At 39.2% G+C, this 19,462-nt stretch overlaps 1 protein-coding gene and 1 long non-coding RNA gene across 2 annotated transcripts in view; one reads left to right on the top strand and one right to left on the bottom strand.

Annotated features, from left to right (window-relative positions):
• ANTXR1 (ANTXR cell adhesion molecule 1) overlaps positions 1 to 19,462 on the bottom strand; it is a 221,256-nt gene that overhangs the window by 122,897 nt on the left and 78,897 nt on the right. The window contains exon 10 of the mRNA XM_036908236.2: positions 10,763 to 10,861. Coding sequence (XP_036764131.1) covers positions 10,763 to 10,861 — 99 coding nt within the window. The remainder of the gene's footprint in view (positions 1 to 10,762; positions 10,862 to 19,462) is intronic.
• Positions 1 to 19,462, top strand: part of LOC118923946 (uncharacterized) — a 78,515-nt gene that overhangs the window by 39,547 nt on the left and 19,506 nt on the right. The gene's annotated exons all lie outside the window — the stretch shown is intronic.

Consider the following 19,462-nt stretch of genomic DNA (forward strand, 5'->3'; position numbering starts at 1 on the left):
AGGTATCCAGGGTATGTCTTTCGGTTTCATACCCTATTCTCTGGGCCATGTTGGAGTAGGATGGAGAGAAAACGAGCACATTAAGAGCCTGGGCTCTGGAGACCCATCCCAGCGCCACCCCTCACTGCCTATCTGTCACCCTATCTATAATCCAGAGTTCTCACCTATATGATGGAAATAATACTCTGATAGGTTGTTGTAAATTTTAATGAGATGATGTAATTAGATGTTAAACTCTTAATGGGCACTCAACCTAGGTCAACTGTCATTAAAGTGGGTACTGCTGGGCTCATTTTCTGAGGCACCTGTAAACTCAAGATGAAAGTGTATGCAAACTGAGCAGGTCCTGCAACTTATCGACTGCGTTCTTTCGGGACTGTATGGTATAGGTGTGACAAGAAGAAAGCCATCTATCCAAATAGGACCAGTGGACACGTATGATGTGCAGTGGTTCTCAAATGAGGGCACTTTGATTGGCAATGTCTGAGATAGTTCTGGTTGTCAGACCGGGGGATCTAATGAGTAGAGATCAGGGATGGTGCTAAATATCCTACACTTTACAGGGCACTCCTTTCCCCTCAACAAACAATTAGCTGGCCCCAAATGTCGATAGTGCCAAGATAGAAATCCTGGTACTCTTACAATGCCTTTGTATCTTTCTCTGACCCATTGTAGAGGGTCCTGTAGATATTACGGGGTGAGTCACAGCCCCCAGGTAGAATGTCCAGAAAAGTTCAGAGGTGTTATAGGATGGTGCGTAGAGGTGGGAGAGGGAGTAACAGCTTGTGGTCCATTGTTAGACACTTGGCTGGAGTAGGTAGAATATTTCTTGGTAAATACCTCCATACAGGCTTCAATGGGTCCAGGTTTCCTACTGCTTGGTGGCATAGCTCCTGAGCCACTCTGCTCGATGGAGCCTTACAACTGAAATGGAGCACTGCAGCAGTGGGACCTGGACTGCTGCCGAGGTTCTGGGCTGACACAGGTGGGTCAGATCACCTTGCTTATAAATAGCAATACAGGACTCATGGCTGAGTGCAGGTTTGGAAGAAAATGAAGTGGGTTACCTTGGTCACTGTGTACATGAGAATCAAGACTACATCATGGCCCCACAGGAAGAGGAGGTAAAAGGTGAGTACTGTGAGTCCTCACCCAGGGGAAGGCAGGGTCAGGATGCAGCAGCCTCTGAATTGTCCTCTTTGGGCTCACACATTCCCTCGTCCCACACAAGGTTGTGACCCTTGTCATTCTGGGCACACCAGTTGGTCCTCAGCACGGCTAGTCTGACTTCTCAGGATGTACCTTATTTTCTGCTCATATTTACTATTATTCTTATAAATTATAAAAGTAATACATATGCAGCAATATAGGACTCATAAGAGTCTGAGAAGTGAGACGTCTGAGAAATACAGAGAAGTACACAAAAAAGGAAATGAAAATCCTTAGTAATCCTAATTGCCAGTGAAGTTAATGCTTATTAATGCTCTAGAGTGCATTATTTCAGTATTTTTTCCTATGCATATATATTTTTTTATGTAACTGGAATCATACTACACAATCTTGTTATATTTTACATTCATCTCAACCTGAAGTTAATGGGGGCAGTTTTAGGTATTGCAAGAAAACTAAATGAAGGTAACGTGGCTGAGCGCTCTTGCAAAATATTTTCTCCTCTCAATGAATCTACACCAAAAATATTCTTGACTGTTGATGTTTATAAAACTTAGAAATTATCTTCTAAGTCAAGCATCAACCCTTTAAAAATTTTTTAAGCTTGAGGTCAGAATAAGTGGTGCACTCAAGACAGCTGTAATTTGCTAAGAAGAAATATATTTTTTAAAGAATTGTTTTTACTTGGTTGAAGACCATCCAGGATTCATGCACAAGCTATGTGCCTCCTGACACACAAGCTCTTGCAGATGTGCACAATTAGGTTTGGGAGGGTTCTTCCTTTGGAATTGGGATTGAGGGGTAAGTCTAACCAAATGACTAAAGCCTTCCATACAATCATGAATTATGGCAAAAACTGATTGCTCTTAAAGAACACAAACCTATACAGAAACTCAGAGAAGAGATAGGAAGGAGACCCCAGGCACATGCTGGAGTAAGAGTGGATGCCACTAAGCTGCTGTGGTATGCATAGTAGGGGCCAGAGCTGAACTGCACAGAGGAGAGGTCCACAGGCAGCACCCTTTTCCTTTCTTCCCCTCAGCAGCACCCAACTTTTTTTCTAAATGAATGTTGAGCAAATATTTAAAGAATGTCAGTTTGAAGGGGGCATATTTTATTCGCCTGCCTGGGATTCCTATAAGTTGGTCCATCTCTGTATTAACTACTTCTTCTTCTATCATCCTAATGAAGTGACAAAGGAGCAGGACTACATGAACAAGAGCACAATCCATGCAAGTCCAGCCATGTGGTACAGAAAGAGGGGGTCCAGCTTCCCCTATTAGATGAGCAGGGCTGGGGTACTGGCAGTTTTGGGGAAGTTAACAGGCAAATATCTCCTCCAGCCATGCCTCAAAGAAGTGCACTGCATGCCAGAGTCCACATGCAGCTCACAGTTTTTGCTCAGAGGCAATTGCATACTTGGTAGAGCAGAGGCAGAGTCAAGGGGACCATCTACTAGGCATGGCTGTGGCTAAATGAAAATCTTCACCACCTAGTTGCCTCTGGTGGCAACTTCCCTTTTTTTCCCCACCGCACCCCATCCCAGATTACTGGGGCTTTTGTCTAATCAAACAAAACTGCAGTCCATTTCCACTTATCTCTACTTTTGTCTGGCCCTGAATGATGGAAGTATGCACTGACAAAATCTTGGCAGGAGCCACTTCAGAAATGACTGGGCAAACCACAGCTCCTTCTGAAAGCAGGGTCAAAGGGGAAACACTGCCAGATACACGAAAATCTGAAGTTCAAAAGAAGGGGGCCACTTGGGGAACTAGATGAGGTGCCTTACCTATGACCTCCCAGTCAGCTGCACACACTGAAACCCTAAAGCCTGGGCTCTTCCTTCCCTGGTCCGGTGCTTTTTTCTGAATGGGGGTTCAAGTCTCGACTCCCTATGAATGTGCTCCGTGACCTTGGGTGGGTAATTAAATCTCTCTGAGCTGGGGTTTCTTGTCTACAACATGACAGGGAGCAGGGGGGAATCAGTTATGTGGGCATTTGGGGTCAGGGGACCCAGGGATCTGTGGGGATAGTGTTTTGGGAGGAATGTTGAGAAGTGGTCAAAAGCCTCTGCAGGAGACCATCTGGGGTCCAAATCACTTCTACTTCGGGGCCATCTGGGTGACCCTGGACACTTCATCTCTCTGAGTTTCAGTTTTCTTGTTGGCAAGATAGGGATTTAAATAACGCCCCCCTCACTGGGCTTCTGCCAGGTGAAATGAGAGTCCGGGGAGGGCACAGGGTAGAAGCTCAGCAATCAGTAGTAGCTGCGATCACTTGGATGAAGTTCCCTGGTGATTCTGATGTGCAGCCTGATTAAGAATCAGGAGAGGACATGCTCCTTTATGTCCCTTCATTCTGAGTTGCCCAAAGTGACATTCCATCATCTTCATGTGACACCCAACCCCCAGGGATGTTTCCAAATTGCAGTAAGTACCTTTGACCAATAGATGCAATACTCTAACCAGTGGGAAAGGAAACATTAGGCTTTTGTTTGGGAAGTTTATCTTCTTTACTCTGCCTGCCTCCCTATCTGCCACCATAGGTGCATTTCAACGATCTCCTTAGGGTGCCCATAGCAGCCCGGGGACCCCAATGTCATCTAAGATGAAGTATAGTTTCTGGATGATTGGAAAGATTTTTAAAAACAAACACATCAACGTCTACATTAGAGTGTTGTCTCTCCTTCCCTTGGAAAGCCGAGCCTCTCTTTGGACTCTTAGAAAACCACCTTCATGATTAATGTTTAGTTTGAAAAAATACCTTCAGAGGGGGAAAAGTTTTATCCTTTGAGCATGAAAAGAAAGTAAACCAGAGCCATGCCTATTGAATAAAATTGGAGAAATAAAATTTTACATCATAAAAGAAGTGTGCCTATAAAACCAGGGAACTGATTTCTCACATGGCCTATAAATTGAATTTTAGTGAGTTTGTTAAAAAATCAGTTTCTTTTGTTTATGGTCATACCTCATATGTCTCCTCACAACACCAGAGGAGTCTAGCATGTTTTTCATTATTGCATTAGTAAAAACGTCCATGTTTAATTTACTGTTCCTTAAAATGGATCAGTTCTCAGCTCAGACCCCAGTGTCTCCTTTTTAGCCTTCTCATCTCCCCACAAATGGATTTCCAAATGAAAGTGCATTTTTCCTTGGCACAATACACTGAATACTGGAGTAGGAAAAAGTGCAACCAGAATAAATAAAGTTTGTGTGAAGATTTCCAAGATCCTAAATAATACACAAGAATTTTAAAATTAACTTTTAAACAACTGTCATGTTTTTTTTTCTTATTAGATAAGATATGTAGTTACATATTACACTGTGGAGAACACTGATAGAAAGAAGAAAGTAAAAATAAATAGTAATCTCATTCAGAGGTAACTACTGTTGACATATTCATGTGTGCCTTTCAAGCCTCTCTCTGCTTCTAATTACATGTATATGAAACAAATAGCATGGAGATACTGTTTTATAACTTACCTCTAACACATAAAGTTGTATCATTAACATCGTCCCACATCAGTAATTCTTCTTTCTCACAATATTATTAGAGGTGATGTACAGAATTTAGAGAACAAACGATCTATTGTTAAACATTAATGTTGTGATCATTTAAACGGTTTGTTTTGTTCCTTTTCCTTCCTTCTTTCTCTCTCTCTTTTTTCTCTTGTTATTATTAAGCAATATTAGGTTGGCTATCTTGCAGCCAAATCTTAGTAGACATTCCCAATCATTTCCTTTTGATGAAGTTGAAATTGAAATTCTGGATCAAAAATATACAAAAGCAGCTGCTTCATTTTAAGAATGGCCTACCAAGAAACGTAATGGTCTCTCACCAACGATGAGTGAAAACACTTGTTCTCCTACAGCTTTGCCAGTACGAGGTACTGTATTTTTGTTCGTCTTTGCCAGTTTGATAGATTATTCCAATTTGCATCTCTTTGGTTACACTGACTATTATTTTTCTTGTAAACTTCCCCATCTTTTACCTGTTGATGTCCTCACCTTTTAAAATGATTTTTAGGAGCTGTCTATATGTTAAGGTTATTGGCCCCCTCCCTTTTTTTATGTCTTACAAATAATTGTGCCAGTTTTCTGTTTCCCTTTAGATTCTGGGGTGGAGAGAGTAACAAAAGAATTAAAAAATACTCACACCATCAAATTTTTCCTTTATGGTTATCTCCCTTCAGTGCTATGCTTAAAATGTCTTTCTCCACTGGAAAATTATGTAAATGTTTGTTTTTGTTTCCTTCTAGAATATTTATAGTTTTGTGCTCACATTTAAGTTTTTCATCTGGTATTGGTTTAGATGTACAGTGTGAGATAAAAATCGAACTTAATTGTTTTTCCCAGACATCAGCCAGTTGTCTCAACACCATTTTCTGAATAATCTGCTCTTACCCCATTGATTAGAAAGGTCACTTTATTTTATGCCAAATTCATGTAAGTGTTTGACTCTGTTTATGGACTCTGTTTTTACTGTTCCAAGGCTGGGTTTGCCGTTTGTGCCACGAGTCGTACATTGTTTCAATTACTGCTGCTTTTTTATGTATCTTAAAATCAGCTAGGGCAAGTATCCACATTTTTCTTGGCTGTTCTTAAATATTTATTCTTCCACATAAACTTTAGAATTATTTTGTTAAGAAGTACCATAGGATTTTTCATTGGGAATTGCATTAAAGATAAGTATTACTTTGAAGACAACTGTCTTTATAACCCTCAGCTGCTGCTGTTTAATAATAGTGATAATGATAATAATAAATTAATACTAGCAGCCAACATTGATCAACTGCTTACTGCATGCCAGGTCCTCTTCTCAGCTCTGTTTCCCACATTTAAACCTCATAACAATCTACAATAGAGACGTTATTAGGGCTATACTCATTTTATAGAAAGAAAAATAGATGCACAGAGATGTTAAAAAACTTGCCATGCTCACACAGCTTTAAGAAAAACGAGGATTCTTTTCTGGGTGGTTTGGTTTCATAGCCTGTGCTGTACCATGAGTCTACACTGCTTCTCCACTTACTTATACTTTCTTCCTGCCCTTCACACAGTTTTGTAACTTTCTTCCTATATGTCTTTACAGGTTTGGTTAAATTAGTTCTTACTAGAATTTATACGTTTCCTAATTGGTCTTGGTGAGCTCTGGCAAAGCTATTGATTGTTTTCAGGGAATTCCTCCAGTTTCATCACCTTCTTATTAGTCTAGTAGTTTGATTCTTAGCTTTCCACGAAGATACAACCAACATTTTAAAGTAATGACGTTTGGCCCCCTTTCCTGTATTTATCTCTCATTAATTTTCTTGTGTTATTGCAAGACCTGTGGCACTGTCCAGGACAGTGGTCCCTAGCTACACGTGACTGATAATTTAAGTTAATTGAAATGAAATGAAATTAAAAATGCAGTGCCTCAATTGTACTACCCACATTTCAAGTCCCCAGTAGCTTGTGCTCACACAGCTTTAAGAAAAACGAGGATTCTTTTCTGGGTGGTTTGGTTCCATAGCCTGTGCTGTGCCATGAGTCTACACTGATGTAGCTTGTGGCTCCATACTGACAACTGGCTTGGAACATTTCCGTCATCACAGAAGGTTCTGTGGGAGAGGGGAGCTAGAGCTTTCAGATCAGTGTTAAACAGTAATAGTGAAATGGGCTGTCCTGGTTTTTCTTCCTAACTGTAAAGTGAATACCTCTACACAGTGATGTATCATTAAATGATGTTGAGTTTTGAACTCAAATTTCTTGATGTATTTTACATTTTGTTAAGGAAGTCATACCTATTCCCAGTTTTCAGAAGCACATATGAAACATTTGGAATGGGTAGTGAGTTTTAATAACTTCTTAGAATCACAAAGTTTTCTCTGTGAGAGACAAATCCCCCCCTCGTTCTTTAAAATTATCTCATCTATCCTGGATTTTATATGCCACTATTTTTTAGATGTCATCCATGTGCTTGATCTCAACTATTCTCCACTTCTAGTGTCTTTCTCCAGATTTAAAAAAAAATCTAGATTATGTAATTATCATAAAATGAATTAAACAGTGATTCCTCTATTTCTTTTCTCTGAAATAGTATGTATCAGATATGGGTCATCTGTCCCTTAAAATCTGGTAAAACTTGGGTGACAAAAATCTGGGTCTGGTGCTTTCATTGGGGGTGGGGTTTTCTCTTATCTCCTAGTTCATGCATTTCATTTCTACTGAGTCTAATCCCACTGCTTACTCCATCTATTAAATTATATTTCAATGAATAAGCTTTTTCAATTCTAGAATTTACATTAGGTTCTGCAAATTTGCCTTTGTTGAATGTCCTTCTTCTTTGGTTTGATCTCTTTATATACTTTAAATGTTTTTATTTTACATTCTTTGGAGTTGTTCTCCAGGCCTCTCTGCTTGCTTTTTCTCATGTTACTTTCATTCACCTTCAGATGGCTTGTCATCTGGGGCCGAGAGCCCATCTCTGAGCGGGTCCTGGCTGCAGGGAGCTGCAGGTTGGGTGGGAGGTGCACTGCCTCTGTCAGGGGCACAGGGGTCATGATGGTAATGGACACACATGGGTTAGTTTCCTGACTTGGTGCTTCTGTATCACATGGGTGCTAGGACATCTCACCTTTATTCCTCTGCCTGCTTCTTTGAGTCATGGGGCAGCTTTTCCAGCCCCTCCCTATTTAAAGTGTGGTGCAGCCTTTTGGAGCCTGATTTCTACAAGGGATTCTGCTCTAGCCTTCTGCCCTGCATCGGCTGGTGTCCTGTATCTGCATGAGCACCAAGGTCAGCGCCTGCAGACTCCCAGGCCTGGAACCCCACAGCTTGGCTCCCTGCTTAGATTTTTGTATTCCCTTTTCCCCCTGTATCTAGGGGTTTCCTCCTCCTTCTTTTGAGCAAGGCTACATGTTACCATTTCTAAAATCATATTTTATCCAGAATTTCTGTATCTATTATATTAATCACAAGCCTGCAAATTGTTTTAGATTTCTAAGTGGTTGATTTATTGGTTTTATTTTTAAATGAAGACAAGTGGGAAACAAGTAGGTATTAACCTACACTTTTTAATTTCTCATTGTATTTATCATCTAAGAGCACAGCTAAATAATTTTTACTTCTTTGCATTAATATTTCAGTGTTTTATTTGTGTCTTAGTACAGTAAGTGTTTAAGGATGTTTTTGCCCATTGAAAAGGCATGTACATATCTGCTTTGTATCTTTAAATTTTTTATTATTCATTCAGAAACTTGGAAAGTCATGTTACTATCTCCCCTGCAAATACAATTTTTCTATTCTTTTATGTTTAACAGTTTTGGCGTCATATAATTTGTTACCGTATTATTTGTTGAAACCTCCAAGGCCTGGATTATGTTTGAACCGGGCAGAGCCACAACAGCCTTAGCTTCATTATTGGGCTTTCAATTAGACTTTTAAAAAAATTCATAATGACACTCATATTCTTTTTTTTGTTACAAAATGTATAATGCAGAATTTAGGAACAAATCTCAAAGGAGGAAATATATCCTACAATGAAATATACACTAAAAATGGAAATAGGTAACATTTTAAAACTTGGGATATAGAGGTGGGGAAGGAGAATGGGAAAAGTAAAGAAATCTTAATATATTGTATTACAGGGACAACATGATAGAGATGGTTACATTCATAAGGTTAATAGAAAAGTGTAGATTTGATACATGTTGCCTTTTTAAGATTTTATTTATCGTTTCTGTCCTCCAGTTTCTTGTTCATATGATTTACTGTATGGAGAGGAATAGGTGTATTAATAAGTAAGTGAAGGACACGTTTTTTTTTCAAGTTTCCACATTTCCTCCTACGTTAGAATATTTTTCATAAACATATGTTTGAGTTTAGGAGCGTTGCGTGCAGATATAATATGGATGAGTCACTGCCCTCCTTTCCTCCAAACTGTCAGCAACTGTGCTGGAAGCACAATTAGGTTTGTGGTTTAAGCCAAATCCCAACCCCAACAAGCCTTTAAATCTTTTTGAATATGAATGAGGTGGAGAGCCTGGGCAGCTGTTTCCAAGAATGTAGGAGGAAAGGAAGAGAAGAGGGAGAAAGGATGAACTGGTTTTCCAAGAAATAAAATTTCACAGAGAAGCTGGAGAACAGGTCTTCAAAATGTCACTCTACAAAGCTAAAGTAAATTTGCATTTCACGTTCTTCTAACACAGCATCTCTGTGCAACCTTTCTAGCAATGGCAACACCACGTCCCATTTCCATTCATCTTTAGACGGGTCGGATCTGAAGGCTCCCTGGTCTGAGATGTCCTCTTTGGAAGGTGTTGACATCTTTGAATTTAACCCCTATGAGTTTCTGATCTTAGGTTTGAGATTTTGATTAAGGAGAGAGGGAAGTAGGCTTGAGTGACATCACAACTGAAAGGAGGGAAAAAAGGAAGAACTCTAGAGGGCTCACGTCCAACTTTCACACTGTGTCTTCTTCGGGGTATTTCAAAATATTTTCAAATAGCGTGTACTTTTTGGATATGTGAGAGCATTTCCAAGCATTAAGAAAACCAACTGGATGTTTCAAATATTTGGAATTATTCCAAGGCCAGGAATTCCAGATGTCAGTAAGGAAGCCATTGCATATCTCTGTTTAAGTAATCAAGTGGGCTTTAAGGTGTTAGGAGGATAAAAAGGCATACCCCTCAATTCTTTCTTTTTAAGAGGATATAGTACCTACTCCGTAAGGCTATCTGGAGGACAAAACTAGTGTGAATGGCTAGTCAATAAACTTGAGTATCTCCCCTGTCCTCCTTGCTCTTTCTATCTCCTAGGGCTGTTGTGGCTAAAAGATGTGTAGCATTTACAAGGACACAGCACCGTAGCCTATGCAGTGTATTACTGCTGTTTGCCACTGCTGATACTGACTCAATAAATAACTGTGTGATAGATACCGGTGTAAATAATAACCAGGGCTCCTGGCCATCTGTCCTCCCATAATCTGTCTTCCCCCTCGCTCCTGGACAGCTACACGAATCACATATGTCTTTAAATTAAGAACTTGACTGCTACAATGTCTTGTGAAAATGCCAATGTTATGATAATACACTTTTCGCATGAAATGCACTTCGTTTTACTTCCATATTCCTGTATTTCATGTCAGGTATCCACCATGAGGCGAGTTTCTTGGCTTCTCCAAGCAAGAGTCATCCAGATGGAAAAAATTCCAGGATCTACATATGCAAGCTTAACAGTTTGGCTTTTGGTTTATTCAGAAGTAATAAATTCAGACCATCTTATTTTTTACTCTAATGCTTACTCTAAAATCTTAAGCATTATTAATAATTAAGCATTCAATAACCTAATACTTATTTAAGGAGCATCGAACTGTTAAGCTCTAAGCAACTAGGGCCAACGCTGCCCCCTGGGAGTGAGTAGCTTAGTGCAGATGTGATGGATACGGGTCCCCTAACTTTCCTGATGCAAACTGGGGCACCGTAGGGGCAGCCATGCCCTGCTGGGGACCTTTCCTGCAGGGAAAACCCTTCTCTGCCTGTGCTTTGCTGCAAGAGGGGACTGGCAATTCCCTTCGTGAAACAGGCTTTAAAAACCCCTCTGTAAGGACTTACTCAGCGTGACGGACTCATTGATCTTGAAGCTGCAGAGGACCCTGTCCACGTTGCGGGCATGTCGGAAGCCATTCCCTCTCACGACTACTTGAAATGATTCTGAAAATGAAGAATAATGACAGAACACGTTATTTGACTGCAGACTGTTAACTTAAGTTTCCCATCTGCCTGGACTTGGGCATTTGTTCACTATTTCACCAGGTTTACTATATTCCATAGTTGAGGTGAGAGACCGGAAGCAGCCATGGGGGTACCTTTTACCACTTACCACCTCCTCACTGGGTGTCCACAGAAGGCATATGACTTCTTCTTTTGAGTTCCTACATTCTTGCCTTTGCACTTGCTGTTCCTCCTGCCTGGAATGCCTTTCTCCCCTCTCTCTGTCATTGGGATCTTAGCCCTCTCTCAAGTCCTGGCAGTTTTTAAAACATCTCCACAGCCAGCAGACCACACGGGAGGGTCTCTCCACTTAACTCTATCAGCTGAGCTTCTCTCCTGTTTTACACATTGGACTCCCCTGTTCTCCCATTAGGATTTCTTGAAAGCCCAAGGTACCTACAATTTTTTTATCACCACTGCCTTACAGCATTCACAGTTTGTCCTGGACAGTGTAGCATGTGATCACGTACCATCTGGTGGTGTTTTTTGTCTTTTCTTCCACAGTCCCTTAGGTCAGGATTGTTTGATACTGCTTAAGCCCTCCTATCTCTGCTGGGCATGCATCAGTCATATGCAGGGTTATATAGGAGTAACTGTGCTTGGCAAGAAATCAAAGCCTTGCTTCTCAGTGGTCAGTTGTCACACATTACCTGTTTGAACCAGTATCGGCTGCTCAGTGCTGCATGCACTTCTCTCTGAAGAGAAGTGAGAATATGTCTCACAGATCTCTAGCCTGAATATTAATTTCCCATTGGCATAATGCATATTTAATTAGTACAGATCAATGAAGACCTTATAAAGCAAAAATAATGATTCTCTACAATAGTCTTACCAAAGGAAAAATCCAGCTACTCAGTTGGCTAAATGTTTGAAATATTTGCTTATGTTTGATAGCAACTAGTAGTCAGTGCTCTGCTTTCTTTTATTTTTATCATTCTTTTGTGTATAAATTTCGGGATTTGGGATAATGTTGTGTGGCATATAAAAAAGAAATAGACTACAAGTCAAAGGCAAAAAGTGGTATTTGTGAAAGTGGATCTTAAACTGTAAATTGCTATCCAAATGGAGATTTTTATTGGAGAAAGAATGGAATTAGAGGACCAGCATAACTATTGCAAATTTTAATAAATGTCACGAGTGCATGTCACCTTCTTTCCCAGGAAAAAACTCTAGAGACCATGTTTGCCAAGATAATAATAATGGATGTTAACTGCTCTCTCATGCACCAAGCCCTATGCTAAGCTTTGTACATGTCTGATGTCATTTAAACCTCACCACAGCCCAGGAAGCACAAATGAGAAAACTGATCTCAGTGAGGTTAAGCAATTTGTCCTGGATTACACAGCTAGTAGCTGTCAGAATCAGAACCAGAATCTTGGTCTGTCAGGCCTCAAATGACATGCCCTTAGAACACAGCCATTATGCTCTTCACCATTATGCTAAAATGGAATTCTCATTATCTTGTAACATATGACTAATTTAGAGTATGATGCGGTGACTTTTTAAAGATTTATTTTATTTTAATTTTAGACAGTTTTGCCCATATTGCAGAAAAGGGGAGCTGGCCTGCATGGAAAGCAAGAAACTGAAACCCAACTAAAAGAATGCTTTTTAGAGGTCTAAAGAACCTTAACAATAAGGGAATCAAGATTTTGATGTTTTAAATGACTTGCCCAAGGTCATGTAATTATGCAGCAAAATTGGGACTCATAGCCAAATGGTCACTGCTTTAGTTGTGAACTATATTAAGGTCATGGGCAAATGATTTCTCAGGACCAAAAGTCCTATGAATATTAAGGATCTACATGTGCACATTGATGCATATACATGATTGCTAAGTTTAGAAGGGCAGGTGTGATAATTTTCTTTAGATGTCTGCCTGGCATGTGACTGATGACACAGCTGGTTCAACAAACATTCTACAAAGTGTCAAACACTTTGGAGGAAACTGATTGTATCTTATTTACTCAATTAAGCCTATAGAAACCAATTACTGTTTTATTTTGAATGGTAGACACCCAGAAGTCTGCTGTTGGATACCTTTGGGATTCAAAATGTTTTCTGCCTCACTTCTGCTGCTACTTCTCTTATTTCCTCAAAGATCAAGAGAAGGAGAGAAGACTGGGAGCACAGGCCGCTTGCCAACCTCTCTTCTCTAACACCATGTTCTAGCATCACCAATTCAGCTGTTGAGTCCTTTGTAAAAGAGGCCGCCTGCATATCTGCTTTGCCCGAACTCAAGAGTGTGTGTTACGAAAGACAGATGGATTCCATGGTTGTGGCAATGGTGGGAACCAAAAAAGTTAACCCCCTACGCCTGGGGAGGAGAAGGAGGGAATGACGCTCTGGGAAGCAAACAAGAGCACAGGCAAGCTCCCATCCTGCCTGGTGCAGTTTCTCTGTTAGTATGCACATTTGGTTTCCAGAAAAGTCCAAACATCTGACCTGGCAGCCCGATGGGAATGTCAGCTCTCATACACAGAAGTTAGGTAACAAAGCCCTGTCTAATGAAACTGTCAGCAAGTGAGAACCAGGACATACCGATTTAACTCCATTTGTCCAGAGAGCCCTGGAACCACCTTTCAGAATACACGTGGCTGTGTTTTTAGGCAATTTGCATGTTGGTTCACAGCTCCCACAAGAAATGCCTAGGTATTATAGGGCTCTTGGGAGGAATTTCTACTTGAAAATGATCTTTGATCTAATCTTTTAAGATATATATTCTTTAAAATATCTTTAAAATATATGTTTATTATGATTCTTCTGTCATTTTCTTCTCAACTGTATTTTAAGCTTCCTGATGTAGAGGTCATCATTTCTATTTCTTTAAAATTTTTGACTCTGCCTAATAGGGCTGAGTCAGACTCAGTGTAAGCTCACTAAATGTACAAATAAATGACACACATCTTAGTATAGAAAAATAAAGGGGAAGGTGGTCATTTATTCAAGTCGAATTTACTCAGGTCGAATTCTGTTTATTTTCTGAGGCTTCATAAGGTTAATGAATAAAAAGATGCTCAACATCATTAGTCATTAGGGAAATGCAAATCAAAACCACTAGATACTACTCTGTACTCAGTAGTCTGTAATAAGAAAGATAGACAGGAACGGGTGTTGGTGAGGAAATCAGAATCCTCATAATATTGCTGGTAGGAATGTAAAATGATGCAGTTGCTCTGTAAAACAGTTTGGCAGTTTGCTTTGCTTTTCCATTTTTTTTGAAATGTGGAATGCATAGTTTTGAGATGACCTCAATAAAGATTGCCTATCATTCACTGTATCTGAAAATGAGACATCTGTATGTTCCCTGTTTGCTTTAGTCACTTAAGACTTTTATGCAAAATTATTATTATGATATTTCATCTTGTGATAGTTTGAATTTGCTCTGCTATTAGATGTTTAATGTGATATGCAACATCTAAAGTGTAATATAGAGACTAATAAGTATTAAGTGTTTTTTGATGCCTAAATTATTCTGGAACTTTGTTTTTTATTTTATAGCTGTTTGTTTATAACAGCCTTAGTGAGGTGTAATTAACATGCAATTACTTGCATGTAAAATACACAATATGGTAAATTTTGATATACGTATACAATCATGGAAAATACCACAACCAAGATAGCGAGCACATCTTAGACACTGAGAAGTGACTGGTGGTTACATGGGGAGGGGGATAATTCTCAATCATAATATAAGTTGGTCATGGGGATGGTAGTACAGCATGGAGAATATAGCCAGTGATTCTGTAACATCTTTCTATGTTGACAGATAGTAGTTGTACTAGTCGGGGTGAAGATTTAATAATTTGGGTAATTGGTGAACCGCTGGGTTGTATACTTGAAACCAATCTGGTTGTATATCAACGATACCTCAAAAAAAAAAAAAGGTTATAAACCAGAAAAAATAAGATAGGGAGCACATCCATTACTCTCAAAAGTTTCCATGCACCCCTCTTTGTAACCCTCCTTCCTGCTCCTCCCCACTACCATGTAACCACTCTGCTGCTAGATTAATTTGCATTTTCTAGAATTTTATGTAAATGGAGTCACACAGTAAGTAACATTTTTGTCTGACTTCTTTTACTCAGTGTAATTATTTTAAGGTTCATCTGTAATTGTATTGAGATTTATGCATAGTCTGTTCCTTGTTATTGCTGGTTATTATTCATTATATGCAAAACCCATAATTTGTTTATCCATTCAGCTGTTGATACACATTTGAACTGTTCATAGTTTTTGGTTAGTGGAAATGGAACTGTTATAAAGCACCTGTCACAAGTTTTTGTCTGGACATAGATTTCTTTTTCTGTTGGGTAATTACCTAGGAGTAGAATGATCAGGTCATATGGTAGGTGTGTGTTTAATTTTTTAGGAAACCATCAGAATTGTTTCTAAAGTGATTGTGCCATTTAAAATTTCTACCAGCAGTGTATGAGGGTGCCTCCTCCAAAAAGAAGTATCTTTAAATGAAAAGGAAGGCCAAGCAGAGAATTAAACTATGCAGAAGAGGTGCTTAAGGGCCAGACATTAACTCTTTGAAAAACAATGAAAAGTGAAAGAAAAGAAACCACATTTAATGTTGTTTAGATGTGTCAGTTTTAAACATCCAATTTCCAAATGATAAACATGAAGCCTAACACTCCCTTTTGTGCTAACTCACCTAGTTTTATTACAAACAGTGGGAAACAACACAGCAGGAAAAATACAATTGCTTCTGAAACGACAATGTGAGGAGCTAATTATAACTTCCTCCATTTATGGAGTACAAACCTTCCAGTGTAGAGCAGGTAGCAGGTTGCACACTTGATTCCAATTAGTTCCTTCCTGGAGTACTTGCTTATGTAGACCACTATGAGCTATTCAGCGTTAAGGCCAACTGAGTGGGACCAGCAGAAAATTGTGCTTAGGCAAAGGGTGCATTTCTCAGAGAGGAGCCAAACTAGGCAGGGTCAATTTAACAATGAGTCAACTCAAATTACACAGAGGCTAATCTGCAGAAATATTTAATTAGGAACTTTTAAAAAGAGTCTATATTGGAAAGAAAATAAAATTACTTAAATGCAAGTAATATCAAAGGTCCTATAAAGGTAATCCACACAACAGGTAACTTCCTACATGTTTTAGAACAGTAGCTGTACATACAGTGACATAAGTGCCATGCTAAATAGCAACTATATGCTTGGTCCGGGTAGTTGGCTGACAATAGGGAAAGGTGGGGAGTATAGTGAACTGGAAAGAGTATATGCTTCTTTTAAAGGGAATTATTCAGTTTCTAATAATCATATCTTGCACTAAATACAGGCCTGATTTGCACTAAATATTGCCAGATTTGATAATTCAAGGCAAGGTAAACATCCAAATTTTTAGGTGAAATCTGATTTTTAAACATTAGCAATAAATTTTTGTTTTGTTCTATTTTTTAATGCAGTGTGGATTAAAAAAGAATATATGTGCAGACCAGATAGGGCTTGTAGGTGGCCAGTTTATAACCTCTGGTAGTGAAGGAGTCCTGGGAAGGCTCTCCAATAGTTTCACTCATGACACTGAATGAAATTCTTTTTGATCAAGTAGATCAGATATTCTCTCCACCCCCTTCCCATTAAGGCTTTCTGTTAAAATGTGAAATAGTTGTAAATATATTGGTTTCTTCAGCCATTAAAAAATAATCAGCCATTACTGCCTTAGCTGAAATGGAATTAGTCTTTATAAACTTAAAGTTCTAAAAGACACCCAAAGGAGGAAGATTTCTCTGGATAGCATAGGTTGCAGATGGCCATCCTACCACTGCTCACATAATTCTAGGGGTGGAGACTTCAGACCATCCACTCCGTTGTTGGAAGGCTTTAGTTGTAAAAGTTGTATGTGTTAACCCAAAATCTGCTTCACTGAATTCCTCCCCAACTTTTCCCTGGTGGTGTCCTGAAGCTATAACTAATAAGCCTAATAATTCCTTTTTGCTTGGAAATTCTCCAAATATTTGAAGATACTCTTGTTTCACAATTCTTTGTCTAATCTCTGTGGTTCAGTCCTTCCTTGTTCCAGTCATCTTATTAGCGCGCCCACTGCTCTTTGAGCAGATCTCTGCTGTAGTGCTTGGGCATGGTTTTGTAATTTATCTGAATGCATGACTATCTCCTAGAGTGGACTGTGAGTTTCATGGGGCATTGGGAGCAAGCTCTATGCATTTTTGTACTCATATCTTTTCATATTGCTTGGTACATAGGAGAAACTGAGAAATTATGGAAAGGAAAGAAGGAAGGAAGGAAGATAAGAAAAAGGAAAGGAGAAAGCAAGCAAGGAAAAGAAAGAAACAACAAAAGAAAGGAGAGAGAGAGAGAGAGAGAAAGAAAGGGAGGGAGGAAGTCTACCACCTCTTCTACAGACAGGCCTTTATCAATGTGATTCCTAAAATGTGGGAGTTGGAACCATGGTCTGAACATAGAATAGAAGGATGTGGAGTTAGTTCTCTTGACCTAGATACAGGGTGGGTACTGATGCACCCTAAGGTCACATCAGCTTTTTTTTTGGCCAGAGATATTCTTGTTGGCTGTCAAGATAGCTATGACTCTCCTTGTTTGGTTTTTCCCCTGTACCTTGTTATTTGCAGCCCCACTGATCTGTGTTGGATCAGTTTTGTTGTCTGCCCAGTGCACTGTCTCACTGCCTCCCTGAGAGCTCAGTTGCTGTCAGAACTATGGCCATTGCAGAGCTGTTGGTGAGAGCCAGCTGAGATCGCTGTCTTGGGGGAATGCAATTGTCAGCATAGAGTACCGTGAATAGGACAGGCCTGGGGTGGTTCCACAGCAGAGGCTGCTTTGGGGCCAAGGAAGGGATGCAATTCATAGAGGGGACCGGGCTGAAAGGAAAGGTTTGATAGATGTGAATTTTACTTCCTTACAAATTTGTCTAGGGCTCAGTAGCATCCTTATACTTTAGAAATGTGACAGTTACTCCTTGCCTTTCTCCAACACATATTGAATTAACTAATCATTTTGCAGGTACTCCAAATTTTGCCAATAAGCACCTCCAATTTTCTTTCAGGAGAGAAACATACAGGCATGTTTTTCTCATCAGATATGATGTTATGCATATTATGATTCTCACACTGACCTTCAATCCTTATTAAAATAATGTTGACGATAAATAACATGACACTGTTCTGCATTGCAGGTTATGCTTTGCAAAGCACTTTCATGTAAATCCCTGAGTCCTCGAAGTAGCCTGATGAAAATCATTGAGTGGGCATGCTTAGGTCTACCTGACCAGTGTTCACAGCCATGGACAATGAAATGGGCTCTAGTGCTTTGTGAAAGCCATGCTTACTCCAGAGGATCGTCAGCAACAGACCTTAAAGAAATTGATGGAAGAACTTTTGGTGTGAGGATGTCTTTTGGAAGTTTCATTTTTTTCTCAGTAAAGTTATTATCTAACCTTATGATTCTAATTCAAGATTGGTAAAAGCCTGCCTTTTTCAAGACTTAGGGCTAGCTTCCATTGTGTCTTGTATTCATTTTTTCTTTATAAAAAATAAAGGAAATAGAATTGGATAGTTTACTCCAAAACAGGAAACTATTGTTTGTCTGTAACATAGGCAATATTTCACATATGCCAGACATTTAAAAAATACCTAATGAAAGATTCCTTGGATTAAAAAAAATATTTTACTTATTTATCTTTTTTCCATTTAATGAGAAACATATTAAAATCTATAATTTGCTAGGATCAGATCTTGTGGACCTTGATATTTCTGTGCTGTATTCATTAAATTTATATATATGATGTTTTTATTGTCTGAAACACCTCAGTGGCACGTCAAGGAGATTTTGGTTTACTACTCTTTGATTCAATAATATTTAGGAAGATAATTTTATGTTGTCCAAGTGGTTGAGGTTTTGTTTTTATTTTGATCTTGTTCACAGTTGGCTATTAATTTCTAATTTGCTTTGTTTCAATCAGCTCAAAGGTCTGATAATAACTTTTTATGGTTAAATGAAAGGAGTTAATAAGAATCAATTAGGCAAAATTCAGTGCATGTTGTTGAAGGAATGTACAAATCAACACGTTCAGGCAATATTTATTGGCCACCTATTAGATGTCAGTTACACTGTTAGGCAGGGTAGGGTGGAGAGAAATAGATTCCTTCTCTGCTTGCAAGAACTCTACAGGGTAGGAGGGGAATTGATTATGCTATGAATTAACAGGAATTGTATTTATTGCCTTTCAGCTTTGCGATTCACTATAAGGTTGCAACACATTCAGTAGGATTGCTAAACTGCAAGTCAGGGTTGTCTTCATGAATGGGACTCTTCGCACAACTAAGGAACTTCCCTGTTTTCTAATTGTTTTAAAATGAAAAACCTTCAAAACTGTAGAGAGGTATTTACCTTGAGGCTTATGAACCCAACTGAGGCTCCTCACTGCACAGATTCCTTACAAGGCCTTGGCACTGGGTCCATGTAGTCATATATACCTTTGTCAAATTTGCAAAGGTAATATATTTCACAATTCTTTTTCTTCAACAGATTTTCCTGGTTCTGTCTC

The sequence above is a fragment of the Manis pentadactyla genome, chromosome 2 (genome assembly GCF_030020395.1).
Source record: "Manis pentadactyla isolate mManPen7 chromosome 2, mManPen7.hap1, whole genome shotgun sequence".
NCBI classification, from domain to species: domain Eukaryota; kingdom Metazoa; phylum Chordata; class Mammalia; order Pholidota; family Manidae; genus Manis; species Manis pentadactyla.